Source organism: Sylvia atricapilla, chromosome 4, assembly GCF_009819655.1.
Source record: "Sylvia atricapilla isolate bSylAtr1 chromosome 4, bSylAtr1.pri, whole genome shotgun sequence".
In the NCBI taxonomy this organism is placed as follows: Eukaryota; Metazoa; Chordata; class Aves; order Passeriformes; family Sylviidae; genus Sylvia; species Sylvia atricapilla.
The window spans coordinates 25,719,565-25,734,102 of NC_089143.1; the positions used below are offsets into that span (position 1 = coordinate 25,719,565).

Below are 14,538 nucleotides of genomic sequence, written 5' to 3' on the forward strand. Positions count from 1 at the left end.
AACAAGCATTAGCCATGTTGTCAAAGGACTGCCCAAGCACTCAGGCCATTCCATGTCCCTGGTACTTGCCTGGTGTGGAGCTCCTGCTGGGATGAAAACTACATCTCCTAAAAACTGTACAATAGCCCAGCCTTGAACTCCATACTCCTGATGAAGGCGTTTCCTCAGCGATCGGTCCAGGTACCAACTCTGATCATGAATGGGATCGTGATCTACAGGGTTTTCTTGGCCTTGTTCTTCTGCAACCTGGGAAAGTCAAACCAACAGGCATTTTAACATACCAGTCTGACTGGACAGTCAAGTTCTATCTGTGGTATTCCACACAAATGTGTGCCAGAAGGACTTGTACCATGTGTTCAAGTAGGAGAGTTACACAATGAAAGTTTTGATCTTCACTCAAACCTTTGTCAAGATTTCAGTTTTTCTCTGGTCCCACTGGCTTCACAGACACATTGCAAATGTGGATATGGAAAATACAAGTACACCCAACTGACAGTGGCAAGTGAACCAACTCATGATCACATTGGGAACCACTGTCATACATGGAACCAGTGTTGTGACACTACTAAAGCTGGAGAAGGACTCTGGAGAAAGGTGTGATGTGACAGCACAAGGGGTAATGGCTTTAAACTGAAGCAGAGTAGGTTCAGATTAGAAGAAATTAGGAAGACATTCTTTCCTGTGAGGGCACTGTGGCACTGGCCCAGGTTGCCTGGACAAGCTGTAGCAGCCCCATCCTCGGAAGTGTTCCAGGCCAGGCTGGACAGGGCTCTCAGCAACCAGGTCGAGGGGAGGGTGTCTCTGCACATTGCAGGGGTTGGAACGAGACTGTCTTGAAGCTCCCTTCCAACCCCAACCATTCTGAGATTCTCTAACTCTATAGCCTGTGACTGGAAGACAGTACCAAGTGTGGAATTCAGCAGGTGTCTGCCTTGAGGCCACAATCAGTCTGTGTGTGCTCACTGACCTAGAGGATGCAAACCAGATTTTCAGGAGAAACGAGACTGGGAGGCACAACAAGCACTTCAGGACAGAAATTGAGGGTTGTGAGAGGGGAATTTCTGCAAGAAGTTGCTGCATAAATCCAACTTGCTATAGCAGCCATTTACACCCAGGGCTATAGCCCAGAAATTCATTAGGGAGGAAATTAACAGCTTGGTTCTACTCCACTAGAAGTTGCTGAAAACTCCACGCCTGTCAGCAAGTGTGATACAAGGGACTGAGGTGTGAGACACATGTCAGACTCCAAGTGCTAATGCTTCTCAAACCCAGTATCATGTTTTATCAACTGCAAGATTTGTTCTTTATTAATATTAACTAAGTCTGTTGCAGCCTCCCCTAGCTTCCACCAAGAAAGCCATAAGCATGACCAGGCCAACAGTTGTTCAAATCATCCCATTTATCCTTTTAAGTATCAGCATATTGGCTCTTTCCACTTTTAGAACACCAAAGAAGTTTCACAATTAAGACCACAAAGAACCCTGGACCATCTGAGGTAAATATAAACACTGAAACAAGCCCTTTTGGATGTGGTAGCACATCTCTAGGAAACCCTAAACTCCATGAAAATGTGACACAAAATGTTTTCCCTTAATTCAGACCTCATCAAGGTATAGGAGGAAAAAAAAAGGTAGTAAGAGAGAGAACAAGAAAAAGCATTATGTACCATATATTGCTCTGACATTTCTCAAAAGCATTTTCTCGCATTCTTCTAAAAATGATCAAATTAAACAGCCTTTCCTTAAATCTAAACCAGCTATTTTCTTGTTCACTATATAACATTACTCATAGATGAGAAGAGAGGGCAGAAGGACTATCTACATACAAGGTAACTTCAACTCTCCCCCCTTCTCTGGTCCTACAAGACTCATGGCACAGGAGAAGTTTTGTCTTGGATACAACTCAAGCTATTTGTTTCCACAGCAACTGGGATATGAGGGAGGAGAAAAGCCCAAGGATAGAGACTTGCAAGCCCACACAGCCAAAAGATCAGTTTTTAAGATTAACAGCTTACCTTCTTAAGGAACTCCCGGATTTTCTCTGTATCTTTGGCAGCATAAATGTGCCACAGAGCTCCAGGCTTTTCTCGGCTCTCAGTAAAACGCTTAATTGTCAGTTCATCAGAGTCACCATCCTGTATGGTCTTAAGCACTTCTGTGGAGAGTCAACAGGAGCAGTTACACTAAAGGATCTTCCCTCCAGCCACAGACACATCCCCCCAGACACCAAGACTTCACCTTCTTCTTGATCAGCTTGGCCTTTGGGGATCCCCACGTAAACCATGACATTCGCTGCATCAGACACATCCAAGTGGAGGTTTGTTGTGCCATATTTTCTGTCCTCTGGTGTTATTAGGCCTGAGGGAGGAATCAAAGGGGGGAAAAAGGAGTAGCAAATCCATTACTAAGACAGAAATGTTACACCACTGTCAGAAGCACTTTCTGAAAAGATTAGAGCACTTCTACCAACAAATGCTTCCAGAACAGTAATATGCTTTCTACCCAGGACCTTGCTCCATCTTGTGGCTTCCCAAGTGATCTGCTGACAGGCTGATACAGATCAAAGTATCTCAGTCTAACCTGTATGATATATAAAAGTCATGTTTAAGTCCTGTAGAAAAGGGTTTCTACAGCAGCTTAGGATAAAGCATTTTCAGAAACAGTCTTGTTTTCATTCTAAACAGCAGCTGATAAAGGATTTACTATCCACAATCTCTCTACTGGCCATGATGCTACTCCATTTTAAATGTCTTCTGAGTGCCAGCAGAGAAACCAGACATGGACAAAAAAAAACCAGCTCAAGGAGAGATTAAAAGCTAAATGATACAGCTCAAAAAGGAGAACAACAAAAGCAATACAGCCAGAAGCAGCAAAACAACAAATACATGTTGCCAGCTACAGGAAAGAGACTGTGGAGCAAGTTGATTGGAAGACCGGGAATAGCTGCTATTGCCTTGAAACCACCTGGACAAAAAAATGTTTAATAAAATAAATCATATCATTCTCTGGACATCCTTGATACTTATAGGTGAGCCAACCTCAGGTTTTCTGATCCATGGGATTAATCAAATTGTCTACAACAGCAAAGATGCACATAATCTACAATAAATTTCAGTATGAACATACGATCAATGTGGCCTTTACAGTGAAAAATTCCTTACCATAGGCATTGTACATCTTGGGGCCCAAATCCGGTCGCACAAAATAGTTGGGAAGTCGAGAGGCGAGGTTGAGTTTCCCACCTCTCCTGGTATATTCTGGCAATGGGATATTTTTCATCAAATCATCAAACCTAAGGTAATGCAGCAAAGTTTAACATTAGGTACTGATAAAACCAAAACCAGACAAACAGACCACAACAAAAGCTCTCTCCAGCCAAGAAGGTGTATTCTCCCTCAGGGGGTTTGCTGGACACCATGAAAAAGCATCAAACAAGGCACAGAAATGCAACAAATAAATTTAACTGCTCTGGAGTAATGCCACTTCATTGTGTAATCATCTCAAGGAATATCAAACAGCCTAAGTCCGAATGCTTAAAATGTTTGGCCAAAAAGTAAACTTCAACTGAACTTAAGATTTCAAAGTGATGCAGGCTTTTAGGTGCAGTTTTAGGCACTCCCTTTACTTAGCAACAAATACAATTAAAAGTACATTAAAACCTGTCATGAAACTTGTGCAGGATTTCCATTTATGTCAGGCATCTCTGAGAAACAGAACCTTTCACATGCCACCAACTGTTGCTCAAAGCTGAGGCAGGTATCAAAACATGAGAATATTCCTACAGTCCATTATTTTGGGGTGTACCACAGAAACAATGAACATTTCCCCTGGAAATTCATACCGAGAAGGCATCATATCTCTGAAGTCTTCTCCTGGAGGCCAGTCCTTAAGCTTCAATACCATTGGCTCTCCCTCTTCTGTTCTCAGGCGACCTAATTTGAAATAATCACAAGTCTTAGTTTTTAATAGTTGTACAACTCACAAAACAAAAATTTAAGATAAAGAAATCCTTATCTCAGATTAAAATCATGTTCATTCCACAACTTTTCACATAGAACTAAAGGCATACAAGTTCCTCTGACACCAGAGTAGGGTATCACTCATGACAAATGTGTTACAACAGGAGATGTCAGACAGACAAGCAGCTTTTACTGCTTCCCTGCCCAAGCACTTCCCACAATTTAGCTGAGAAAGTGGTTTGTGTTTGAGGCTAAAAGTAGCTGATGAAGCCAAACCTCTTCAAAGATCAAGTAACAGAAAAGAAAGGTGTGAGTCTTCCACCTCCCACTCTTCTTGCCCAAAGTACCAAATTCCCTAAGCTTACAAATGATTTAAACAGTAAAGCAGATCCTTAGTTAAGGATGCATAACAAACAAATAAACTAGAACTCCAGATGCAAAGACAAATATTAATTCTCCTGGAAAAACTCAAGCCCACCTCCTCTAAATCTATTTTTATACAAAGTAACTTCAGTTCCTCTGGCCAAAGATGTACCTTCAAGTTAAAACAGCAGAACCCATTTAACCTATAAGCAGCACCCCTACATGTGCTCTTCTGTTTCATTCAACTGGGGAAAAAACCCAACCTGGCAGGTGAATCTGCTTGCTAGGAAGATCTTAAACTTCCTCAGAATACTTCCCCAAAAGACTAAAGGCAGCAAAATACTCTGAAGGAGAGTACCTCACAGGAATTACGCTTTTTATCTAGTCCACAATCCTACATGCATAAATGTCTGCAATGCATCCTCACCAAACTGCCCAAGGTGAAGAGAAATCCTCGATTATCTTGTACACTGCTTATGGATCACAAATCTGTGCTAGGGCAGAATTATTGCTGCTGAATGTTTTACCCTGCTGGAACAAGGATTTACAGAACTTACTTGAGATATCTTCAAAACCATCCCAGAAATCTCCTACAGTAGCTCCAGTGATGATTTCATTGGTCCTGCAGTTAACAAGATCTACTTCCTGTTGGCCAAATTCCTTCCTGAAGGACTCTGGTTTCCAGAGGTCTGCGTTTAACTTGTGATGCACTCCTGAAACCATTACAGGCTAGAAAGCAAAAGAATACACTCTGAAGAATTATTAAACACCAAAAATTCTATCTACAGCAAGGTAATACATAAAATACATTGAGCATTTGAATGCAGGCATTTTGCAAACTAAATGCTTTAGTATACCCTACCAGAATTCTACATTACCATGCATCTGAGCATTCTGTTTCAAACTGAGGCAGCTTTTTATACAGAGCTATAATTTCAACTCTGTGTTTAGGAATGGATTTAAACAGTAAAACAGATCCTTACATAAGGATACATAACAGAGTTCATGTCACACTTTTGATGAAGGTTTAATGTTGCTTATTACTACAGTGGTTGTAGCTGTGCTTCAGCTAAAGGACAAAGTACATGAACTGCAAATGGAAAAAGCAGGAAAATGAAAATACCTGTCCCTGCTTCCAGCACTCCCTGAAGACATTCCAATTGCTTTCATTGTTGGGATCCTGCAGACACAGCAGGCGGTTATCACATAACCAGTAGTGGGGTGTGTCAAAGCCCATTATTGTGGGCTTTATGGTCAGTCCTTGAGGTTTCTTAGGCAAGTCTGTAATGGCTCTGTTTTGCACCAGGGAAGCAAAAATGTCATCAAGGATTTTGGGTGTACTCTTCAGTCCATTGTCTGTCTGATAAAACACATGAAAGAACAAGAAAAAATTAGCGCTCTTTTCTTTTGCCTTATCCTGCAGGCTTTAAAGGAAGTATTCACCACTTCCAAAATTTTTTACTTGAGATCCAATCATGCAGAGAAACAAACAACTGCAGAACTTTGCTGTCTAGAAATGCACCATCATTAAACGCCAATGCCATATCTTACACTTTGTCTACAGAATTCTGGCACAACAATTTCAGCTCTGATTGGCATCTCAGTAACACTGTAGAAACCCAGAATATGCAGCAGGGAACAGGACTTGCTTTATATCAAAGAGCAGAAATTCAGAAAAGAATTTCTCAAGGCCAGTATTTTTCCCTACCACTTAGAAGTCACATCTGCAACACCAGACAAAGCCCAGAAACATCTGAAGTGAACCACTCTGCAAATGAGGTATGGGAAGACACCACAGAAGGTTCTTCCCTCCATCTGCAAAGTTCATTGGTGCTTCTTTTTTGAATCTCCAAGACGTCCCAATCAATGCAGCTGCCGGACTCCAGCCTAAGGAAGTTAATGTGCTTTATCCCTTAGTTCCCAGTTCCTCACCAAGATTTACTGATAATACCACTAAGCTACTGCTAAGTGAGCACTGAAACATGGAAACTGAATTAGTCCTTTTACTCAAATGAAGACAATTTCTCTTACTCTGACAAAAGAGTAAACTGCCTGTGGCAATTGTTCACAGGTTCAGAGCAGAATCTGGGCCTGGGATCAACTCAAACCTGTAGGACAGAATTTTTCCTGTACCTTTCCTGCAGAAGAGTTCAACAGGTTCCGCAAGAAGCCTGTGTTGTTGTTGCTCACAGGGGTTAATATTGCACTGTTGAATGTCTGCAGGGCTGCAGCTGGCTTGGCTAAGGTAGGCAGTGTCTGGAGAGGTTTACTTTCATTCTTGGAAATTGGTATGAGAAGTTTTTCTGAAATGAAGAAAGGGAAACCATGAGAATACTTTGAAACCATGAAAATACTTTGAATTATTTTTTTAAGACAATGTCCTCCTACCTGCATACATATATGCACATGTGTATACATATATAAATCTAAATCTCCTCCCAATACATGCAGATAAAATATTTCTTTCACTTAGCTTTCTTCAATAAATCAAAAGGTTTTTAAATCCTACATTCTAAAACTCAAAAATCAAAACCCCCCAAAAAACCCTCAAACAACAAGAACAAAAAATATTCTCAAACTGAATTTTCAAAAATAGTTGCATCAATAGAATTTTAACCCAGTTTTTGAAACAGAATATACTAAACTCTGCCAGGCTTTACTCCAAGCCATGTTCTGCAGCACAAGCACTGAACTACCATCCCAGCAGGCAGATGACATCACTCTCAGTACGAGATATTGCTGGGTCTGACCTATATTCTTCTGACAAATAGCCACAAAGGGCTTACTCTTCACTGGTTCTGCACATACCTTTGTTTTCTTTATTCACATTTCCACTTGTTAGGTTGGAAAACCAATTTAATGAAGGAGAAGCATTTACAGAAGCAGCTTGTTTGCTTCCAAGTGCTGACTTTAGAGGAGGATCATGTGTAGTGACTTGTGGGCTCAGGACAAAACTGTTGTGTTGAAGGCCAGGCCTGTCCCCGGATGCCAAGTGCTGAAAAGGCAAAGCAATAACTTGTTTAGACACAAACACACTCTATGCAAAGGGAATACAAGCAATAACATGTCCAAACTCATCTTTTTAAAAGTAAAATAGTTGGGCCCTTCAAAACATATGATCTCCACAAGAGGTCAGCATTGCAGCTCAGGATCAGGAGATGACAGTTCAGCAGGATTTGGGATCTCCTGATTTTAAGAGCAGCCTGAAGACAAGCACAGAGAGCCAAGTTTCCCAGGTGCATTTTCTGGGACTGTTTTGTGAACCAAGTCCAGTTTTAACAGCAGTTCTCACATTTCCCATCACAGCTGATGCTCAGGTCAGGGCTGAGCTGAAGCTCCAGTTCAGAGGACTAAAACAGATATGGTGTACTCCTAAATTTTTCTCTTAAGGTGGCAGCAGAAGTGCACTCACCTGCCCAGGTCTGAGCTACACCTGCCTGAGTGCAGCACTGGCCTGGCCAGCATAATGCAAGCATAGAACTGTCCATCTCCTTTGCAGATGATTTATCTGGTCATTTGGAGGTTCTAGGAACAGACTAACCAGAACCGCAGCTTTGCCCTGGGATTCCTGCCTGACTGGTGACGTTTCCTCTCTGCTCAAACAATTTTCAGCTAAGAAATTATTCTGCTCTTTTGTCTGCCTATCGTTACATTCTCTCTTTCATCTCTCACTGACTGCTGATGCTTGGCAAGGATTCTAAACATGACGCAATACAAAATGCTTCAACCTTTAATGAGCTTATCCTCACACAATCAGTGCAGTAACTATTTCTATAAAGATGTGTAGATAAATTTAACACAGCTTTGTCCAAAATCACAGAAAACCTTGATTCAGAAGACTGAAGCTAGGTTGGCTGGATGATAGTTATGTGAATCAAAAGTTATCTTCCACACTTTTAACAACTGAAATATTTTTTGTCACTTCTGTTCATTACTTACACCAAAATCAAGTCTAACCTGCTTCTTACACTTAAGGTAACATTTACTTTCAAAATAAGGCTACGAATAAGCATCTAACAAAATTAAAATCACTTAATTCATCCCATTACTCGCGAGATATTTCCAAATTGAGCTATTAATTTGTGCTCTGTTTTCAAAAGCAAAAAAAGACATCTATTTATAAATGCATCTATTTTGTGGGGTTTCCTTTGTTTTGGTTTTTTTTTAATATACAGAGAAGAAAACCTACCAGGATTGCCAGGGAGATCAGTGATTCTCCACACTCCTCTAAATCTCAGGTTTTTTACATGTTTAGTTCTTTTTATGAATCCCAGTGCTCTTTTACCTAAGTTACTCTTTTAGATGCTCATGTATTATATCTCCAGGACCCAAGGAATATACTACACTTCACAATCATTTCCATTCATCTGTTCTTCATATTCTTCTCTTAAGGGATCTCTCCATCTAATCCCATTTTTGCCCTAAAAACCCTCACTGAGCCATTTTCAAGCACAGGTCAACTACTGAGGCCTCAGTGTCAAAGGGACACAATGAGATTTTCCCCAAAACTTAAAGAAGAGCTGAACCACAAAGATGAACAGTGAATACAAATTGTTCCTATGTGGTGGGGTTATCACAGAGGTCAGGGCTGGCAACCTACAAAGTCAAATTAGCAGTGGCATCAAGAACATGCAATAGACTGACACAAACTTAACTGCACAGACATAGAGACAGTAACAATACCTGTTTTGAATCCTCCTTTAGAGTTGGCTTTGATAGTGCTTTGAACTGCTTATTTGCACAAGGACAATTCGCCTTTATTCCCCATTTTGTTCTTACAGAGTGAACAATGTCACCAACATCATAGAGAGCTGAAGGGAGAGAACCATCAGTGAGCTCACATGTAATCACAACATCCAGCAGTCACTGTTACAATTAAGACTTTTTAAGAAATTTGTGTGTGCTGTGCAGACAAACAATATGTGAATACCATTCATCATTAAACAAGAAGTTCTGCTACTTCTTGTAAAGGTCAAAGATAATAAAATGGTATTAAACACAGATGCTATTCTTGTCTTTGGATAATAAATTTTTAGCTTTTACTAACTTTGTTACTAAAAATCAAACCTCACTCAGTACAATACCAACACACAAGAGACAGCAAAATCCAACAGCATGTTTTTATGCTAATCAAACATTTCCAATACCTTTTCCAGGAATTATTTGTGTAGGCATTAGATTCTCAGGTTCATGTACCTGCCCCTTCACACATTTAAACCAGGAGAAAGTATCTGAATCATCATCTGTAAAACAAAACCATTACTTTTTTTTTTGTTACTGCTCAGGAAAGCCACATATTTTACTGTTACTGATATATCCAAGCACAGGTGTTTCGGTTAGGAAGGCAGTTTATTTTTGTCTCATTGAAGTTATCATTGACTTCCAAGTTCAACACAGATTTTATTTCCCCTCCCTCCCCTTTGCTTCAGGTAGTAATAAGCACTCCCACCTTCACGTGAGCTTTTTTTCCTCATCCTGTAGCAATCCACACACACCCCGAAGCCACACTTAGAGCAGACCCAGTGCAGGTTGAAGATCGTGGTGTCACAGACATCGCACATCTCGCGAACGCCACGGACCGCGCGCTTCCAGGCCACCTGTCCTGTGGGCAGGCATGGGACAGACCAAGTGTCAGTGCAAACAAATTCAGTATTTGCGTGTTAACTATAGTCACTTGAAAGCACACTGATATGACTCAGACTTGGGTTTACATCGGAACTCCAAAAAATGCTTTTGCTGTTACACAACAGTCCAAGAAATTGAGACCAGTTTGCTTCCTCCTGTGCAGCACCAACCACAGCTCTTATTCCTGACATGTGTTTGCCCAAGTTAACAAGCACATTCCTGACATTTTCCTAAGTGGAAATACCACAGCCACTCCAGGAAATAAATTCAGGTACTGCTGGCAAGCTAAGCTTGCCACAACCAGCTTGTTCTTGTTCTCTATTCAGCAGCATGGTGGGCAAGTAGCTGTCTTCCTTTTGGGAAGTTTTATGTGTTTGTGTTTATCTGACCTTTTCAGAATGGTGAATTTTCTTCTCTGAAGCACTGACTGCTGCTGTTCAGGTTTCCTACGTATCTACTATATTCCCCTTTCCTCATCCCAAGCCACTTCAGTTCATTCAAAACATCCCAAATATTGACAGTATCTAGCAAAAACTTACAAGCTCTTCTAGGGCTGTATTATTTTTCTGTGAATCTGTGATTCTGCAAGAATTATTTCAGCCTGATCTCCATTTCCTTATGTTGTCAGCTAGAAAACTGGACTAGACAAAAAGCACACACCTGCCTCCTCCTACCCCCTTCCACACTTGAAACTTGTCTGAAATTTCCTGCCCACAATGTTTCTTAATTTTAAAAGCAAGTTATGAGAGACCATGTCCTAATGCATGCTAAAAAAACCATACCAGGATCCAAGGCATCTGTTGTCTTCTTCTGAATAATGCCTATTGACTATGTTTGGAACAACACTGGAATAGCTTAGCACAATTTGTTCTTAAGTAGGAGGTAAGAATTGTTGGACTACTTGCTTCAGAATTCTTCCAAGAGACACAGGTCTAAATATCACCATTCTTCTCTGCCTTTAAAAAATATATATACTATATTTATCATTTTCTAGGTCAACTCTCCAATTTCTCACAAACAGGATGAAGGTTTTTTCTTATCTTTCAAATGTCATTTCCTATCTTTTCTGAATCTTCTCCCTTTCTACTCCTCCTACTTTTTGGTTCCTCTCTGTAATTTGATCCTTTTTCCTTCTGGCACTTGGTGGCCAAGGAACAACATGACCTAACAAGGTGTTCCTTCTACACTGGTCAATCTTTTACTCCACAGGGATAATACTCCTAAATTTTACCACAGCTTCAAGTCATGGTAGCAGAAGAAACTCCCTTTTTCCTGTGCTGACAAGGCATCAGAGTAAGCACTCTCCCACTGAACTGTTCAAAGAACACCACATATCCAGACTGTAAATTACTTCTTTCCTGCCCAGGGCATTCAAAATAACCTCCATATTAATGAAAGTGAGTTCCCTTACTCTCACCAGTCAGGGCAATAAAATCAAAGATGAATTAATGAGATTTTCCTCCTTTCAAGCCAATTACAGAACTCGCACGTCTGTGTTTTTTAAGCAGAGTGTGTTTCTGGTAGCTATGCCAACAGATGCATCCTCTGCTATTAAAAACACCACACTTCCCCTTTGTTTCATAAATTCACCCAAAGTTTCACCCTCCCAAAAGTGTATTCCAGTATATACATCTCACTCTGGCTACAGATAACTTGGTTCCACAGGCCTGAACATGTCATTGGTCAAAAGAGCAGAGTTTGCAGATTCCAGGCAGTCCAAGGTAAGACCCCACAGTGATTATTTCTGGAGTATGCCAAGCCTTCTCCCTGTTTTTGAAGGGCATTCAAGCTTGTTCAGCTTTTTTTTTTCTTCTTTCAGTACAGTGGAGTGACTGCCAAACTGAGAGGATCTTTACCTAATGTCAACACTCCCCAAACACAGCAGACAGCAGCAATCTCCTAAACTCTGCTGTACCCTGGTCATGCACTTAAAATCCAGCAAACAAATATAGTTCAGGAGTCATTCCACTCCGAGAAGTGATTACACAAGATTACAGATTTCCCCACTTGTCTGCTCACATTTGCTACAGAAATATTTTGATGTGGTCAAACCCCCACGTTTGGGGGTGCTAAGTTTGCCCTGCCTGTACTAATTAACCTCCCCAATCAGTAACCCCATCACCAGTACCTCTCTGGCCTATGCCCAGTAGGGCTGCATGCAATCACTTCTAAAAGGGCTACTGGAAACTTTCAGGTGGAGAAAAAGATCTTTTACTGACAGACAGCATAAAATCCCTGATGCAGTTACAATAAAATAGGACCAAAGCAATCTAACAGAACCCATATAAGTAAAATTTCATTTCATTTTCATGCCAATAATAGATTTTGTTGTCAGCTACCTGGTAGTTTATCTAATTTTTTTTTTTTTTTACACTTGTTAACAAGAAAAGTAATTTGATACACTGAGGAACAACTTCGGACAAGGAAGGGTGGAATGACCCTTCCCTCTCCCCCTCTCCCTGTGAGGAACAGAGTTGTTGATACTAGTTCACAGTGACTCTTAATCATTCCCTCTCTGAGAAGGGAGAAACTCAAGTCTTATATGATACTTCTAAATATATGCAATTAATTTTCACAAAGAAGCTTAAAGTTTCACGTAAAGCTGCATTTTCATCTGAAAACACAAAGGATTTCAATAGGAGCTGATCTTACTGTGTGGTTCAATCGTTGACATGACTTCCTTTTCAGATATCACCAGCTGGCAGAAGTGGTCTCCAATGTTGGCAAGGATGTACTTTGCTGTGTCCAGATCTAGACCCACAACATTTTTGGATAAAGGTAGCCACAGACTAATAGCCTCAGGGTCATACTTATTTGGAGTTAAGAAACCCTCCTCACGCAGTATTCCATGCTTATTAAACTGCAGCCTGATGAAAAAATGGGAAAAGGAGAAAAGGCCCTCATTACCTCAAATGCTGTACTAGTTTAAATTCATTCCAATCAGTCAATGCTTGAGTTGCAAATGAGTGTACTGTATGCCAATGAATTTACTCAAAGCTTACAACAGACACAGGTAAACATACTTGTCACTGGCATCAAGCATGTTCAATGCATTGCTTGTTTTAAAGAAAAAAAGACTGAAAACATCTAGGCTTTCAGTTAGCAAAAACTACCTTACAAGTGGTTCTTTATTTACACAAAAGCAAATCAGGTTGACAATTTTTAAAATGCACTGGCATTAAGGCCACATCTAGAGATGGCAACAGCAATCATTTTATCTAGGACTACATACAACTCCCAAGAGAAATTAAAATGCCTTAAATATAGAATGCATTTCAGAAGCAATTCATTTGGAAGCAGCTGTCAAAAAGCATCAAGCAAAATTCAAGTAAGATATATTCTTAAATGATTCTGAGTAGGTGGAAAAAATGAGATCTATACTGCTAGTGGTGTCTTAAATGTCTCAAAAACATGAAGAGTTCTGCTCAGGAGCCTTTTTACTAAATGCTGTAGAGGAAAGGTGACTTCTGATGATAACATGTGCTCACTGTAGTGTTAAGTGTGCCACGAGAACTTGTGCTGGCAGCTACTATCATCAGACAAACACCATCTCCAGATTTGGCAGATTTCACATTCAATAAAAAGGGATAGTTCCATCAGCTTCAAGTTCTAAACTAAAGGATTCATCTGATTTGAACTGCATTGCAAGCCTAGATTGTTACCCTGAGAGGATGAATTAGCATATTCTGTTGTTACTTTGGTCTCACACATCAGATTATACGAAGATTTACTATAGTAAAATCTCTAATCTGAGGATAAGTAACAGATTAGTACCACGTCTGTATTTATTTAAATGTTCAGCAACAAAACTGAATTCTAGTGAGTGCAAAGATTAAATGTTTCCATGGCAAGTTTAAATGTCTTCAGCTGAAAGCCCACAGACACTTACTGCAATTCCTTCACAGCTGTGGGTTCATGGTTAACACTTCAGGTGTCCAGCCACTAAATTCTGGGAAACCTGCATGGAGTCTACACTCTCATTAGTATCTCAAATTCTACTGAGCTGCAGCACTCAAACTAAATTCATGTTATCCTACTGGCACTCAGCCCAGAACAGCAAAATAAAGAGCTCTAAGTCCTGCCAAAATATTTTCTGCTCAAATGAAGCAGTTGTATCATTTCTAAGGGCTAAAAGACCATAGGCAGCCACTCATTAGTTGGGTATATTGGTCTTATAGCTAAACATCAGCATTAAACAGCTTTGAAACAGAGACCTACAGGAGATCATTCTGGCCAAATAACTGACCAGTAACTCTGGGGTTTTTTTCACCTTTCACATTGAAGGAATACTAAGGTGTTTATCTGAATTGTTCTTACCTCCTGAAGTGAAAGAAGCGGCAGAAGACGGTGGAGTCCCTCTGCTCCTTGTTCTTGCGGTAGCTGTCCAGGCGGCACTCCCGGCACTTGTGCAGGTGAGGGGCGATGTTGTTGCAGGAGCCGTCCTGCACAAACGCCTCCCCGCTCTGCTGCAGCTTCTTCACTTTAGCAGCATCAGATAAAATGGACTTGCGAACAATTACTGCAGGGAAGAGCAGCCAGGATTAGAAACGCCTCAGCTTTTCACACGGAAGTGCCAGCAAATGTATTTAAGT

The 14,538-nt window shown here is 40.6% G+C and overlaps 1 protein-coding gene across 3 annotated transcripts in view; it reads right to left on the reverse strand.

The window, feature by feature from the left end:
* The window catches only part of KDM3A (lysine demethylase 3A), a 30,845-nt gene that overhangs the window by 2,217 nt on the left and 14,090 nt on the right, over window positions 1-14,538 (reverse strand). For all 3 annotated transcript variants that reach the window (XM_066317304.1, XM_066317305.1, XM_066317303.1), the window contains exons 11-24: window positions 14,264-14,465; window positions 12,599-12,813; window positions 9,771-9,923; window positions 9,469-9,564; window positions 9,005-9,132; window positions 7,130-7,316; window positions 6,455-6,624; window positions 5,445-5,681; window positions 4,879-5,050; window positions 3,841-3,931; window positions 3,161-3,291; window positions 2,238-2,357; window positions 2,015-2,154; window positions 70-246 (exon numbers count right to left, since the gene is read on the reverse strand). In XM_066317304.1, the coding sequence (XP_066173401.1) occupies window positions 70-246; window positions 2,015-2,154; window positions 2,238-2,357; window positions 3,161-3,291; window positions 3,841-3,931; window positions 4,879-5,050; window positions 5,445-5,681; window positions 6,455-6,624; window positions 7,130-7,316; window positions 9,005-9,132; window positions 9,469-9,564; window positions 9,771-9,923; window positions 12,599-12,813; window positions 14,264-14,465 (2,219 nt within the window). The remainder of the gene's footprint in view (window positions 1-69; window positions 247-2,014; window positions 2,155-2,237; window positions 2,358-3,160; window positions 3,292-3,840; window positions 3,932-4,878; window positions 5,051-5,444; window positions 5,682-6,454; window positions 6,625-7,129; window positions 7,317-9,004; window positions 9,133-9,468; window positions 9,565-9,770; window positions 9,924-12,598; window positions 12,814-14,263; window positions 14,466-14,538) is intronic.